The sequence below is a fragment of the Eucyclogobius newberryi genome, unplaced genomic scaffold (assembly GCF_026437365.1).
Source record: "Eucyclogobius newberryi isolate DKJ021-1_F unplaced genomic scaffold, fEucNew1.0.hap1 SCAF_1, whole genome shotgun sequence".
In the NCBI taxonomy this organism is placed as follows: Eukaryota; Metazoa; Chordata; class Actinopteri; order Gobiiformes; family Gobiidae; genus Eucyclogobius; species Eucyclogobius newberryi.
In genome coordinates, this window is record NW_027315723.1 from 25,909,361 (window position 1) to 25,925,188 (window position 15,828).

Genomic DNA, 15,828 nt, shown 5'->3' on the forward strand with positions numbered 1-15,828 from the left:
TCATCGATCGACTTATGAATTAGGAGAACAAAAATGCTTGGATTATACTAGGATGATAACAGTGTAATTGAGGTTATTCACTTGAAGAATTTGCCCTGAAAGATTTTGGTGGATCTGGCAAAATTATATCAATTTTAATATTATTGAGTTTTCTGACATCTGTTTTGGCTTGATCCCCCAACTTGTGACCCCAGTACGAAAGTGTTCCTGCCACTGATTTAAAAATTAAACCTTGACTGGAACTAATTGGATGTCTTGAGACAAACAGGATTAAACTAGAACAATTTAAATGTTGTCATACCGAGACTGACAGTGGTGTACGTTTTTACCATGGATGGTTACGGTAGAAAAGGTTTCAAAGGTCATTTGGGCAATGTTTTTGACATGACTTTTTGATGACCTTTGAAACCTTTTCTACCAAGGACAACTCCTGGACGAATAAGGCATTACATCAACTCATTCCATAGATGGTTATCACAAAGATTATTCTAAATTACAACAGCAAAGGTCATAGAAGTTCCTCTAATGCTGTACATAACATTGATCTGATGAATTTTACTTCTCCACAGGTGACTAGACACAAGACAATCACTCAAACCAATATAAAATGCGTTAGCCTTTGCTCAAATTTGTTAAACCAAACTTTTACAGATAATTTTCAGTACTTATTTCTGGGTCGATTCATTATATCTTAACAAATAAACACAACATAATGACCTCAGCTGTCTCCACACCCCACATTCTGATCAGCTTTAGTTATTCAGCCACGCACAGTCCAGCGATTTCCTGGCCACGGCAGGTACACCAGTCAAAATGTAATTTTCTGCGAGATTACACATGATAATGAAACGCTTTGCCCGCTCCCCATAAATGATGACTTCCAATTATAGATGCATAAGTATTGATCCGTCAACAGAAGCGGTGAGGAGGAAAAAGCAAGAAAAGGAAGGGCAAAGCAAGAAGGGATGTTATGTTTAGTTCTTTTTTTTAATAGTGGACATAAAAACATGCAGGTTTAAGGAACAAGCAGAGTTTAAAGAAAGGATTGTAGATTAGTTCACCTGAATACACAAAAGTCTACCACCTGGACTTTCCCCGCGCTCCCACATGCATCCAAACACCTCACCGGACTGTTTCCAAGCAGACTAAACATTTACAGCTACAATTAAAAGACATGCACATGGAGAGAATCTGCTCGTCTTTCTCCTCATCTGACTTTATGAGGGATTTCCACATTAGTCCTCACAATGATAACAACAACCACACTCACTGTAGGTCTCATGCGCCGGTCTGTGGCTCCTCTGCGCTCCAGCTGCAGTCAGTCACTCTCAAGGACAAACGTGCTGCTCTCCTTCGCCTCCTCCAGTCTGTGCAGCTCAGCGATGCAGCAGCAGCGCACACACCCGACACACACACACACACACACACACTCTTACACTCACAATACACACACACACACACACTCTTACACTCACAATACACACACACACACACACACACACACACTCTTACACTCACAATACACACACACACACACTCTTACACTCACAATACACACACACACACACACACACACTCTTACACTCACAATACACACACACCATACACACACTCTCAAACACACACATTCTCACACACGCACTCACACTCACACACACACACACACTCTCTCTCTCTCTCTCTCTCTCACACACACACACACACACACACACACACACACACACAGGGGGGAGAGTTCACCTGTCTCTCTGCCTCACTGGGGAGTCCGGCCAGAGTGTGTTTAGTTTAGGCGCAGAGGATAAGAAAAGAAAGAGGTTTCGGGGAAGAAGAAGAAGAAGAAGAAGAAGAGAGGACGGTCAGTGGTCATTTAAATAAAGCAGTGAGTATAGCGTTTTAAAAAGAGGGAGGAAAGGAGGAAAGGAGGGACGAAGAGGACACACGGCTCTCCTCAACTCCCATTAGATGCACAAGAGTGAATCTGTGGCAAAAACCAAGAGCGGACCAGGAAGGCAAAGCGGGAGAATCATATTTCAGTGATGTTGAGTCAGCATGTGGCGGTGTTGATGGAGTTAGTACTATTTACAGACACTCATGGAATAAAGGTGTTTGTTCAGCACCACACATTGTGTACACTGAAACCATCATTAAATTATGACTCTGTTGAGTGCGTGATTGAGAGCCGAACTGATAAAAACCTGTACTTGCGTCATCCACTCAAGGCCCTACTGCGGTGGAATGTGATGAAATACTAAGAGAGTAAAATGTAATACTTGAAATAATTGTATCTGTTTTATTGTTTTGTTGGTTGCGACGTCTTAAAGAAATTGCAAGACAAAGCCAGTTTTTATTTTATATTAAAGATGTAAAAAGCCTAACTTGTGTAGATGTATTCATAATATGAGGTTATCTAAATATCAAAATATTCACTGTTACGGAAGTAAAAATACTATATTGAAAAAGCACACTGGCACACTCAGAGTCTTAAAGAGTTTAATACTTTCAGAGTGTACATTTGTCATGGTGGTCAAGTCTGGCTACAATTTCACAAATATATTCTCTGTCTATTAGTATTTGGTTGTGTATTTTGAACATAACATGAACACAATGGTACAGTCTCAAAATAATGAGAAAAAATTACAGTTTGGATCTGCCCCTCAAACAGTGTTGACATAACTGTTTATAAGAGTTTATAAAGGTTTATTCAAGCCCAACATATAACAGCCACTGAAGCACTTCTTTAGCCTCTAGCCCACTGACAAAAGGCTGCTTGTCTCCAACGTTTGCAGTAGTTTGTGTTGTATTACGAGTCCAAAATATTCAGATAAAAACAACGCTGAAAATGATGCCTCAATAAATAAACAATCAAATAAACCTTTAAGAACAGACAGTGTACCCTAACATTAATACAATACAAATATTGTAAAAACCATCTTCTTGAGGTATGGCTGACTCTGTAACCGACATCATTATTGTGAAATACAGAATCATTCTAACTTTACCAGGCAAACAGCACAGTCCTTGTTGATGCATGTGGGACGCTACTCTCTCTATTGGCATTTTGACCATTGGCCTGAGGAGAAGGCTTTGAAGTCAAAGTGCTGAGGCAGCGTGCAAGTACAACCCACTAACAATGAAGCATCATTGTCATTAGTTAGAGCTCAGTCACTCAAGAGTCTTCGTAAGTCCCCAATATGGGAAAGATAGAACTGTGACCACTTCATCTCAATCCTAGATTCATCTAAACTTTACAGTTAATGTCCCTGAGCCGGTCTTGAATCTCCTGAGATGTCTCCGTCAGAACCATGCAGCTGTTCAGTTGAAGCCCAGCCCTGTGCCTTTGGGTCTCTGTGTTGCTCGGACTGGTTCAGTCATGCCCCGTCCTTCAGGACCAAGGCCCATCCCGGGAGCCCAGCCCATACTCTGCAGCATTCTACTGCCCATGTTCGACTCTGGGATGGCCGGAGCATTCTCCCCAACGATCCCTGGAACCAGAGGACACACGACACGGTCACGTGCATAAGAAAACCTGTTTGTATTCAAGAAATATCTTTACTTCGTCTGTGTGCATAAGCTACAAATTGTGATCATCTTATACGTTAAAGCCTTTAGTCAATTACACCAAAAACTCTCTGATAATGCATCGTAAATGTATATATTGTTTGAGACAGATGAAGGAAGCGTGCGGCTGGTGAACATGCTGCGCACAAGAACAAAGACAAAATGAGAGCCAAAAATACAATAAAATCGAGGCAGTTGGTAGTCGGTGCCAGATGGTGTGTTGGGTGAAGTAGGTGTGTGTCCAATACCTGAGGCGCCTGTAGAACTGAGGGGCGCCGCTTTTCTCCTCCGCTTCACATCTCCTGTACACAGAGAGCCCAGGTGTCCACTGGTCTGCCTGTCACAATACAACACGGGAACATTCACTTTGACAGGATTGCATCTACAGGATACGATCGTGTTGAAGTCGGCAGTTTGTGTGTTAAGAAAATGCTCATTTCCAACAACGTAATTGTAATTGTTATGTAGGTCACTCCACAGAAATGGCGGTTCAACATCCTGTATACTGGAGATTAGAGCTAAATATATCACAAAAGTATCTATATCGCAATATTGGCTGACGTAATTATTGATATTGCAAGAACACCAAGATCCTTCATCTGACAGAACTATTCAGTTAAAGTTTAAAAGAACACATTTTATTCATAATTTTGTTTGTTATGTTCTAATTCTGACCTAGTGGTACTAATACAGTACATTAATGCATACATATGATAGTTTTAATATAGCTGACATTGTTGTGTTAAAAAGTATATTCAAATATCACAATAAGATCAATATTGTAGTACTTAATATGCAATAAGTACTTAAGTAACAGTACTTATTACATATTGAAATAATGTCCAATATAGTGCAGCCCTATTGAAGATCATCATCAACAACAACAACAACACTTATAACAGGACATTCAAACAGCTCTTTAATCCTTCTCACCTGCTGGCTGTTTTCACGGAGCAGCTCCTACGAGTGCGTGGGTCCCAGTGCAACTGTAAAAAACATTAACAACAGAAAAGTACATTTAATTTTAGAGGACAAGAGCAAATATTTGTATTTATGAACTCTGATAATCATGACAACAACTCACTTGTGCATGTTCTCTCCTCAAGCCTGGAGGAAACCAAGACCTGCAATCAGGATACACAATTATCCTTCTGAAGCTTTACAGTGGTGTCTGTGGTGTAGCCAAAGTAAAGAAAGGACTAACACGATTTTATTACTTCTAAAATATTTAGAAGTAATAAAATTGTGTTAGTCCTTTCTTTACTTCAGAGTAACACTTTGCCACTCACGCATGGAGGTCCTGGGTTTGTCTGTTCAGTCTCTCATTGAAGCCTTGACTTGTGCCCTGCACCTCTGGGGCCTGCTGGTTTCCATGGAGACGACTTAATCGAGCCTGAAAGCCTGACGGAGGAAAAAAAAACAACCCCAGTTTAACAAATGTATTACTACTACTGCTAATTATTAAAAAAAACTAAAAAACCTAGAGTGTAGGTAGGGAGAACCTAGTTAGCGTGCACTCAGGCCTATAGAGTATTGCTGGTTATTGCCTCCTGCTGGTCAATACATACAGTGCAAAAACATTGTATTATTAAATGTACTAAACGTACAGCTATGGATTTTGCCTGAAATTATATGCATTCGTTATTAAATTGACTGCATCTGTGCTGATTACCAACACATGAAAACATCATCCTCTTCAAGTGATCTTCACATTTAAAAAAATATTGTATATGTTTTAGGGTTTATGAAAATGTATTTTACACAGAAAACTCAACATTCTGACCTCTTTGGTTTCCAGAGCTCATCAATGGAAATGCTCCGGTGAGAATACTGTTAAAAACAGGGTCTACAAGGTCCAGCTCCTCTGAAGGGGTCTCTCTTTCCCACCACGGGACCACTCCTGCCACCCCACACGCCCCCCCAGGCACTGACCCAGACCCAGGCTCCCCCTCATAGAACCAGTCACTCTGCTCATCATCTCCTGCAAGAGAAAGGGGACACATTGAGAATCTGTAACGGTGAGGTCCTGAGGGACCGTTCTAGTGTAGCCAGCAGTTTAAAAACATTCACATACAAAACATCACAGTATTTAGAAGGGGATAGTTTAATTAAGATAGGATACAGTTACGCAGTAAGCTATTACAGGTTGAGGTGAAGTGCAGCAGCGACAAGCTCTCTATAGTTGTTGAGAAGGCCAATAGCTGAGGGGATGAAAGAGTTTTTTTTCTATTGGTCCTACATCTGGGCAGAGGGCAGGGCCTTGAACTGTGAGTGCAGTGGGTGAACAGGGCCTTCCAGAATCTTCCTGGATTTGGTCACCGACCTTAGTTTTAAATAGGTCCAGGATATAATTGAGTCCCAATAATTTTACCACACTCTTTCACAATGATATGTAGACTGCCACGATTGAACATACAAAAAGGAAAACATTAAAACCGAACACAAAACAACTGTAAAACGTTTTCATGAAAATACGATCACCATTATAGACCCTGAGTTTTTGTAAAATGTGCATCCTTTGATGTGCTTTACTGCACACCATGTCGACCTGGGATTCAAAGGTGAACTTGTTGTCGATTCGGGTGCCCAAATACTTCCTGCACAATTTTTACAAGCTTCCCTTCTATGAATGCTGGGGTCTGAGCAAGAGGGGCTTTCCTGAAATCAATGTGGCACCACTACAAGAAATCAGCTAGGACCAGGCTATGGTCCTTAGAGTCACTACTTTTCAGTTAAGACACAACTACCGACTCATCTGCGAACTTTACTATGTGATGATTCTTATGGTGACTTTGGCAAAGATCTGAGTAAAGAAAAAACAGGGGAGACAGAATACAGCCCTGTGGAACTCCAGTGGAGTTACAACATTGTTTCATTTACATTTAACTTCTGACGTATGTTTGTTAATACTTCTGCCAGTACATGTGGTTGTATTGAATTAAAGGCAGATGAGAAATCAATAAACAGCACATGAACAGTGTTGGCCCCTTCAAGGTGCTGGAATGATAGGTCAAGTAGAGTGGAAATGGTATCATCCATACCTTCCAGATTTAGCTGATTGGTGAATTGATGAATGATTGGGTTTGATTCAAAAGTTCACCCTTCATGCACAGTTTCCTACTTCTTTTTAATTTGTATTTTTTGTTTAATATTGTTTACATTTCTCTCATAAATGGGGGAATACCTTGTCTTCCCTCATCATTGGTAAAGAGACCACCATCACTGCTGTTACTGTTACTGCTTGTTTCACTGCAAAAATAGAGAAAACAAAGGTTGCACACAATCAATATATTTTACATGCATGCCTAGAAGACAAAAAAATCTTCTTTGAACAATACTTCTAAATAATGAACATTGATTGTAATTCAAATCGCATTGTACCTGAAATGAAGGAATGGAAATAAAAAATGAACTAACCACCTGTCACTCATGTCTTCATCAGAACCTTTCTGCTCCTCTAGTTCCATCTTGTCCTTGGAACCGTCTGTTGGAGAGGAGATGTCCTCACTCTCCACCACAACACCCTCGTCAGCAGCTTCCTGGCCCAACCTGTGAGCAGCCACTTTCCTCTTCTTCAGCCGACTCTTCCCTCCGACTGGGCTGACCACAGGTGCACCACAGAGCTCCATGGGGCTCCGGCCTTCCCCAGTGCTCGGCCTGTGTGGCCTGGCAGCAGAGCGAGCCTTTGGGACAGGGGGAGGTCCTAGGAGTGTAGGTGGTTCTGGTTCAGCAGGGGGATCCACAGCCATTCGCTTGACCTTCCTGCGCCGCCGAAGGCTCCGAGTTCCCTCAGCTGAGCCCAGAGCAGCCAAGTCATCAGGCCACAGTGGCCTTTTACTGCGCCCGGCTTCAGCTGCATGCGGAGTACGGCGTTTAGCACCAAGCTGTTCGTCTGAGTCACTGTTGTCACGAGCGTGACTGTTGGCAGCAGACACTCCTCCTGTATTGGCACGGTAGTCCTGCAACAAATATTTTATGAAAGAATACATCACACTGTCCAACAACCATTAAACTCATTGTCATTCAACCCACTTTCTCTTGAATCTTTTACTGTGTTTACGGCTTAATGACATCAAAGAACACAATCATAGAATACAAAATAATAATAGCAAAAACAGTAGATACCTTGTGCTCCTCTCCACTGGACTCAGAGCCCTCGCTCAGGTGTCCCGTCTCCCAGGGTGGGTGTGGATTGTCTGACCGTCGTTTTCTGCCTCGGCGTTTTCGAGCTTGTCTCTTCAGCAGACAGCCCACAGTCAGAGCGTGGTCTCCCCCATCACCACAGCCTCCTCGCGCCGCCTGCTCCGAGCTCTCCTCCAGCGCTGACACCAGGTCATGGACAAGCTCGTCCATCGTTCGGCTAAAGTGCCTACAAGAACAGTACAGAGACAGAGTAGGTAAGATGTCAAAATTAAAAAATAAACAAAACATATTGGTCTAGTTTAAGCTGCAGATGTCAGTAATGAGTAATAACTAAATGAGCAAACAGACACACAAGTAAACATTTATTATCTGGTTATTGTCAGTAATGCACAGTCTAATTATGTCTATTAACAGCGCAGAGGCAGAATGAAAAGAACAGACCCGTTAATGTTCAACGTATTGTATAACATTACTTACTTACTTACTAACGTTACTTATTGTAATGAACTGGAAACATGTTTGTTAGAGTATCACAGCTAAGTTTACTTTCGTCAGACCGTTTTATGGTCTGGTTCATGCTACATCAAGCATCCGATTGTTGAATGAACAAAACTCAAAACAAGAAACTACTTAATACTCACGATTTCCTGGAAAAAGAACAATCCCTCTAGCATAAACAACGCTAACCAGTTTTTGTTCTCTACTCTAGTTAGCTTCTATTGCTAAAGTAATACAAGGTCTCTTAGAAACTAGTACTTATCTGTCAGATCAAGTAACTACCATTAAAACCACGATAGAGTTCTGTTAAAACGTCCCTTTACGTGACTGATTTAAGACAGATACACGACTGTCTTACTGCCACAGACGAACCTTTTATGATCAGACTAAACACCGCATATACCGTTAGCAGCGCTAGCATTAGCCTAGCATCACCCGGCGGTTTCACGGGATTTGCGTGAGAACGTGAACAAAATGCTAGCGGAGTGCGTGTGTGTGATTTCCCGCAGCGGAACTCACCAGCCCTTTCCCGCTTTACCGATGGTTTTTAGATTCGCTGCACGGAACATGAAAGCCTCAGAATGCCAGATACCTTCAGCCAGAAACAACAGAGCAACAGTGAGCCGACACAGACATCCTGACACAAAAGCAGCTGGATCAATAACGGGCACAGGAGGACCGTGAAGGCGTCAGGAGACATGCTACGTTCAGGCGCTGTGGGAAGTAACAGCGTTGTTTTCGTAACCTATTTTAAAGTGATTTGTGATGGATGTTAAGTTTGTTTTCTTCATTTAGGATAGAAGAAGAGAACTATCAAACGTCTGGAAAGGTAATGTTTAAAAAGAAAGCTGTTATAAAAGCTGTTGATGAATCAGGATCATCTTTTTTACAGGATCAGTTTGTTAGACGTGGGTTGAGTTGACAAGAGTTGTTCTAAAGTAAGTGACGTCATATCACGCAAGTAAAAGTACAAAGGTTCAAAGAAATGACAATTAACAATACTTTTACGGACTACGACAGAGTCTGAGGACTACGAAACGTCTGAGGAATAAAGTCTGGCGGTAATGCAACACTCGGATGCCAACCGCCATAAAACAACAACAACAACAACAACAACAACTTCTATAGGATACAATAACAAAGGCATCTCACAATAACAAAGGCATCTCACAATAACAAAGGCATCTCATGACCTCTTGGGCTTTGTCAAAGCACTGGAAGTCAGGGCACTGGAAGAGGAACTTTTAGGACTACGACAAAGTCTAGGGAATAAAGTCTGGCGGTAATGCAACACTCGGATGCCAACCGCCACAAAACAACAACAACAACAACAACAACAACAATAAAGACATATCATGACCTCATGGGCTTTGTAACACCAAAGCAATGGAAGTAGTACTTTTACGGACTACGACAGTCTGAGGACTACGAAAAGTCTGAGGAATAAAGTCTGGCGGTAATGCAACAATTGGATGCCAACTGCCATAAAACAACAACAACAACAACAACAACAACAACAATTAACAATAATGTTCAAGTGATAATAATAACTAGTTAATGTAGTTGGAAGGACAAAACGTGTTTTATTTTTTCAAAGGATTAACTACAACGAAGAAATATCAAATCATATCTGAAGAAGCGGCGCAAGAAACACAAATGTTAAACTCAGTTAATTGTCATCATAAAGCTTTGCCACTTATAGACTTACTCACTGTGGGAAGAGGAACCAAAGCTTTTACTCAAATATGACTACTGTTACTTCAAACTAAATATTTATCAAATATGATATAAGTATGGCAGTGTGGCAATTTCTTCAGAAATACTCAAAATTACTCAAGTAAATGTAACTGATTAAATGCAACTGCCTGTACTGCCCATATCTTTAAATATCCCCAATAAAATCTAGTCATTTGAAAAAAGATTGTCCCCTGTGCTTAGCATGTTACCACTTATAATTGCAGTAAATCAAAACACTACTACTAATACTACTACTACTAGAGTATCTGCTTTACAAAGAGCCCAGCCATCTGTTTAAACTAAAAAAGGGTTCAGAAACCGTTTCTGTTTGAATTAGTAATGCGTTTTAGAAAAATAATCAAACAGAATTATATTAATATTGACAACTATAAATCATATTGATCTGGTAATTGTTCCTGGACCAATTTGTTTACCCTGAGCCTTCAGCTGATCAGGCATTACTTTTTACTGCAAATGTAATACATTCTATCACTATAACCTCACATCACATGGTGACACAGATCTAAATGCTCCAAGTATTTTTGAAGAAACCATGGCTCTGTTAATAGTGTAAAGGATCCATCTGAATGATCCACCTTATTTATCTGTGGCCCTCCGTTTAGGATATGGAATGCATACAATTCCAACACTAGGAGGAGTTGAACAGGTCACACTGTTAACACTAGATGGCAGTGTAGCCCTCTTCACTGGCACGTTTCAGAACTGGTCTGAAGAGCTCAGTTCACAAGTTCAAACCATACATACCGGTACATCTGAGGAGGTGAAGTCGTGGGAAGAGCTTAGCGTTCTTCCAGGACGACAGGTGCCACGGCTTTCTCAGAAAATGTGTGACCTCACATGGTGGAGAAACAGTGACAGGTGCTTCAATGCATATCTCAGTTTAAACACTTGAAACTATTATGTAACGCATGAGTAAGCAAGCCTAATGTATGTGCCAGTCATTTAGTTTTATTATTAACTGTGTGGTCAAACTAATATTGTGAAAATCACTTGTGACAGGTGTCCTTCCTCAAATGCCGAAGGCGTCACAGGGTCTGCATGATGACCACTCCAGGACAGGCTCAAGTTTCTGAGTTGAGACCCAGGTAAATTTAGTAAGATACTGTCCATGTGCAAACAGCAGTCAGACACTTGCCATGCTCCAGGAGTGAGGACACGCGTTGAGGAGTCCACTGCCTTCCTCGCTGTCAGATACAAGGGACAGTATCGTGGGGTGATCTCACTATGGATTCTACAGCTGAGGAGGACGAAGAGTTGTCTGAAGCCGCTGAGCATTATATCTCTGAGACCACATGGAGCTGGGTAAAATAACCTGCATGCTAAGGACTGCACATGTTAACAACCTACAGCACGTATAGAAATCTGAGGCATAGAAAACGAGCATGGCACCGGACAAGAAGCTCACTGTCTTTACTGTACGTGTCCTCCAACAAACTTTAATGTGAGTTAAAAGTGTGCTGTTATGTCACTGACTCGTATGAAGGGTGAGAGCATGAGAGCAGCGGTGTGGATTACAGTGGAACCCCGTAAAGTGATCTGCTCAGACGGACTGAGTTTAGGCCGTAGCGACTCGCACACTAAAGCCTCTGAGATTAAAGGATCAGCCGGACATTATTGTTATTATGAGGCAGTTAGCAAGGACAAATAATTAATAGAACTTTTAGGCTGTGGAACTACAGGGATATTGTGAAATCATTAAAATGTTATGGAATTATTTGTATATAATTGTCAATTTTATTAGTGATTTTATTTATCCTTGGCAAGTGAACTTGTTTTTTCATTTACATTGGAACATAAATAGCATCCTTGTGGACAGTAAATGCAGTTAAACTAGAACAGGAACAAAAGCATGTATGTAATGTGCAAGGTTATTTTCACATTTACCAAATAGAAAGCGGGAGGAAGAAAACTGATTGAAAACTCCCAATTATTACAATCTTCATGCATTTGAAAACTAATTCATTCATCACACTAATCATTGTTTTACTGTGCATATGATAAAATAGGGACGCAAAAGTTGCACTTAATCAATATCTTTATATGCACACCAGGAAATAATGTTCAATCGCACTCGGCCAGAACTTCATATTATGAAGATTTGAACAGAGTTTCTAAATAAGGAACTTGAAGCTCAGAGATCTGCTGCAGGCACATAGTTCCATCACTGTTATTAATACTGTTATAACATGGTTATTACAAAATGTTCAAGTTCATGTCTGCGATAGTGTTTCAGCACATGGTGTTTTGACACAGTGTCTTCTGTACCTTCTGTGAAAAACAAACACACTTTTAGCTCATGTCAGAGGTCAGCTTGGGGATCACGTATCCTCCAGACACCAAGTGACACCGTAAACACATTTGACTGACCAGTCATAGTCTTAGCCTCATCCAAACGCTCCACTGGTTGCAGAATTTTCACAAGTAACTTTCAGGGATAATTTAATATTTTTCATTACACACTCATCTAACTACTGTACAATATGTAGATGACCACTTATTACACTTTATGTGAGGGTCAAAGAGCTGAATATACTATTGAGGCACATAGTCTCCTTACTACAATATCATTACAGGATGTTTTGTGCAAATAACAACTACACCTACAGCCATCTTCAGACCAAAATGTCTCATAAGTTTAGGGGGAATTAATAAGCTGCTGGTGCTGAATATTCAAATAGAGCAAAGCAAAGAGTTCAGTGAGTTCAGATCATTCCAGCAGTGCAAGAACACATGGGCTGTTCAAGTTACTGTTGCCCTGTAGATGATGGAGTATAATCATGGGAAAGTTTAGCCTCTAACTAAGAGGAAGTTAAACCGCATAGTTGTGGTTTGAACAGTGGAAACCTAGTTTATGTGTTCATTACAGCTACAAGATTTATTTTATATTCAAACAGCTGATAGTCAGCTGTGTTGATCTGACTCAACAACATAAAGTTTACAAAGCACACAAGAGATAATGATGTGCAATAATGTTCTCGGAAACAGCTGACTGAAGTGGAAAATCTTTAACAAAGATACATTCATTCTATTTTGTTGAGTCTGGGAAACCAATTAGTGTTTCCACAAAACCACTACAGCTTCTGGACTAAGAGGATGCGCATGTCTAAACTGGAAAAATACTTATCATAGAAAAACAACAGCATGTATTTATTTATGTATTTATGTTCAACAAAAATAAAAGGATGACATATTTGAAGGCAGCATATGTAACTTTCTGGAGGCATCATTCCATAGACATATATTTAAACAATGCTTTGGAACATTCTCCATATAGAGGATATACTGCGGAATATTATAGGAGTGTTTGTTAGGATACCATTCTAAATATTATTTGGTGCAATAAAACAAACAATAGACTTCTTTCTTTTATTTTTTTTCTTTTGCCCAAAAGTAATGTAACGCGTCTTTACATGTATAACCATGTGTAAGCCTGCATGATAGAGATGCCTATGAGACATTTCGTGGTAAAACTCAACACTTCACAAACCACTTCTTCCCCGTCTTGAGACGCACTGTCTGTGGCTTAAAGGTTTCACTTCAGAGTCTTTCTTTTCTCCAGAACAGACACACTCTCGCATGTGCTCTGCGCCGCGCTCTGATTGGTCCAAAATATCGCCTCACTCACTGCGACTTCAAATGATGATGTCTGCGAGTCTCCCGCTTCCAGTAGTTCAATGTATGTCTCATGGGGCTGTTTGAGACTCAGTGGCGTGACAAATACGCTCTGTCTGGTGATCTTATAGTCACTTATTTGCTGTTCAAGCTGTTCCATACTGTTTTTTTCCATATAGAGCCAAATTTTACGCATAATGTCAATCATCTTGGTGCAATATTCTCTGTCCAAATCACAGCTGTAAATAAGAGTGTCTCTTGTTATTATTATATAGTATAAGAGGTTTCTTTTATAAGAGCTTTTCTATAAGACTTTTTTATAAGTTATCTGTTTTTTATTATTCTTCTGTACCTAATTTGTGTTGCAACCCTGAAATTTCCCCATTGTGGGACAAATAAAGGCTTATCTTATCTTATAATAAAAAACACTAAAATGAATGATACCTTGTAGTATTACACTATGAACATGACAAAAACAACATGATTATTATTCGTGAATCCGTGCGTAACTCCTCCTCCCTGATTGGCTGGAGGCGGGCCCACGCTGTAGTTGAAGTCATCCGCTGGTTCCTCCACACAGCCGCAGCCACACGCACAGTGAGCACACGCACCGACAGTCCGAGGAGGACACAGTGGCACAAAGTCAGCAGCAGCATCGTATTTCCATCACACTTTACATGCTGCGCGTCTCAATGACTGCGGCGGGACGCACGGGCAGACGCGCCAGGACACGGGTCTATTATGATGCCAAGTGCGGCCCCTGGCTCTAGAGGATTCACGCGCCTTTAGTCTGTCATCGTTTAGAATTAAAGGTAGGCACTGATTCATAGTCTGCTGATCTAATAGTATTAATAGGTAGATGCGCTTCTGTCCCTATGAAAATTATTTACTTAAATTATTTAATTATTTACTTATTGAACCAATTTCTCTGTCAGATATTGCAGACTCTCTATATACTTTCATTTTCATAAAGCCCTATTACATTTCTCTTGCCCTTGACTGCTCATATTCGACCCAGTCATGTGTATGCATAAATGCTGAAATGTGGTAAAATATGAATAAGAAACACACGAAACCTTGTGTTACGCGTGTTGTGGTTGACGTGTTGCAGTGTGTAGGTTGTGACTGGCATGTTTTCAACACTAGAGCATCATGAGTTGTCCAGCCAGATTCCAGCCTTCAGTTTTATCTTTTAAATGCATGACTCCACACATCAGGAGAAGAAGTTCTTTAAAGCTTCTCTTTTCATCTGCCAATCGCGTGTGGCTGGACGTGCTTATTATATCTAGCAGGAGAGTCTATTTTTAGCCCTAACTGTTCCACTCAAAGGCATTTCTGGGCTGAGTTGACAGATTTCAACAACAAAAAAAGTTTAATATTTTACTGCTGTAGTGGAGGCTTTGTAAGGAATGCGATTATGCTCTGTTTCTTCTTGCAGATATAAATGTTTAGTGATAAAGCGGGACACGAGCACTGTTCCAGACTTAGACATGTATGTTCCATCCCTCCTCGGTGATGTAAATGTATAAGGGGCCCTCTAACATATGTGACAAGGTCAGACTTCCTTCTGTCTTCTATTTTTAGACCACAGCAAGTACGGGACCAACTACAGTTTGTGCAAGCGACTAACACTTACAAAGTTCTCACGACTTCAGTTTTTATTTGCATATCCGGGTTTCTACACCATCTCTAATGTGTCTTTCTCGCTTAGAAATTAATCAAAAATAATAGCACATGTTTTTACTTGACATTTGTAAGTAAGTAATACAGTCGCAAAGTTTCCCCATAAGAATATTTGAATTGTTTCTACTGTGCTGTATTTAGTCTACTACTACTACAGAAATAAACTGGTAAATGTAAAAGGAGCATTTGACTAGAATAACATGATTTTATTAGACATGTAAACTATGAACTCAGCATGTTACAAATGGTGCAAGAAAATATGTTATAAACTACACATTAGGAATGTCACAATATAATATTTTAGTGTTGTGATTATTGTGAGGAAAAACAACACGATTTAACAATTATTCACAATTATTAAGATCCAAAACAACAGTGAAATATTTGTCTAAAAAAATTGTCTAACACGTTACATTTCCTCAAGTTTGTGATCAGCTTTACAACAACAAGCTTCCTAGGATGACAAAATACAGTTCATGTGACAAAAGCAGTAAGATAAAAAAGTACTTTAAGTTTAGGTTTGACATTTTTTTGAACTATAGATTGAAATTCTAAAATTGTCACTAAAATTATATT

The 15,828-nt window shown here is 40.2% G+C and overlaps 3 protein-coding genes across 7 annotated transcripts in view; 1 reads left to right on the top strand and 2 right to left on the bottom strand.

The window, feature by feature from the left end:
* LOC140356454 (estrogen-related receptor gamma-like) overlaps positions 1-1,423 on the bottom strand; it is a 36,813-nt gene extending 35,390 nt beyond the window's left edge. Inside the window, exon 1 of the mRNA XM_072441417.1 lies at positions 1,271-1,423. The gene's annotated coding sequence lies outside the window, so the exon portion shown is untranslated. The remainder of the gene's footprint in view (positions 1-1,270) is intronic.
* Positions 1,424-2,476: 1,053 nt separating this feature from the next.
* gpatch2 (G patch domain containing 2) lies at positions 2,477-8,898 on the bottom strand. 3 transcript variants are annotated; one of them, XM_072441495.1, is made up of 10 exons: positions 8,719-8,898; positions 7,684-7,927; positions 6,979-7,517; positions 6,743-6,807; positions 5,342-5,539; positions 4,848-4,959; positions 4,643-4,682; positions 4,492-4,544; positions 3,807-3,895; positions 2,477-3,482 (listed from the first exon to the last, which is right to left on the bottom strand). In XM_072441495.1, the coding sequence occupies exons 1-10, from the start codon at positions 8,766-8,768 to the stop codon at positions 3,313-3,315; spliced, it is 1,560 nt and encodes a 519-aa protein (XP_072297596.1). In that variant the 5' UTR covers positions 8,769-8,898; the 3' UTR covers positions 2,477-3,312. The 3 variants fall into 3 exon arrangements, with proteins under 3 accessions (XP_072297596.1, XP_072297586.1, XP_072297606.1); XM_072441485.1 differs by having other exon boundaries at positions 6,976-7,517; XM_072441505.1 differs by lacking the exon at positions 8,719-8,898 and adding an exon at positions 8,572-8,675 and having other exon boundaries at positions 6,976-7,517.
* A 2,175-nt stretch (positions 8,899-11,073) lies between these two features.
* lpin1b (lipin 1b) overlaps positions 11,074-15,828 on the top strand; it is a 37,187-nt gene continuing 32,432 nt past the window's right edge. For 2 of the 3 annotated variants that reach the window (XM_072441528.1, XM_072441518.1), the window contains exon 1: positions 11,074-11,259. In XM_072441528.1, coding sequence (XP_072297629.1) covers positions 11,182-11,259 — 78 coding nt within the window. In that variant the 5' untranslated portion in view covers positions 11,074-11,181. Of the gene's footprint in view, positions 11,260-14,166; positions 14,382-15,828 lie in introns of those variants that run through there. The other variant, XM_072441537.1, reaches the window with a different exon arrangement.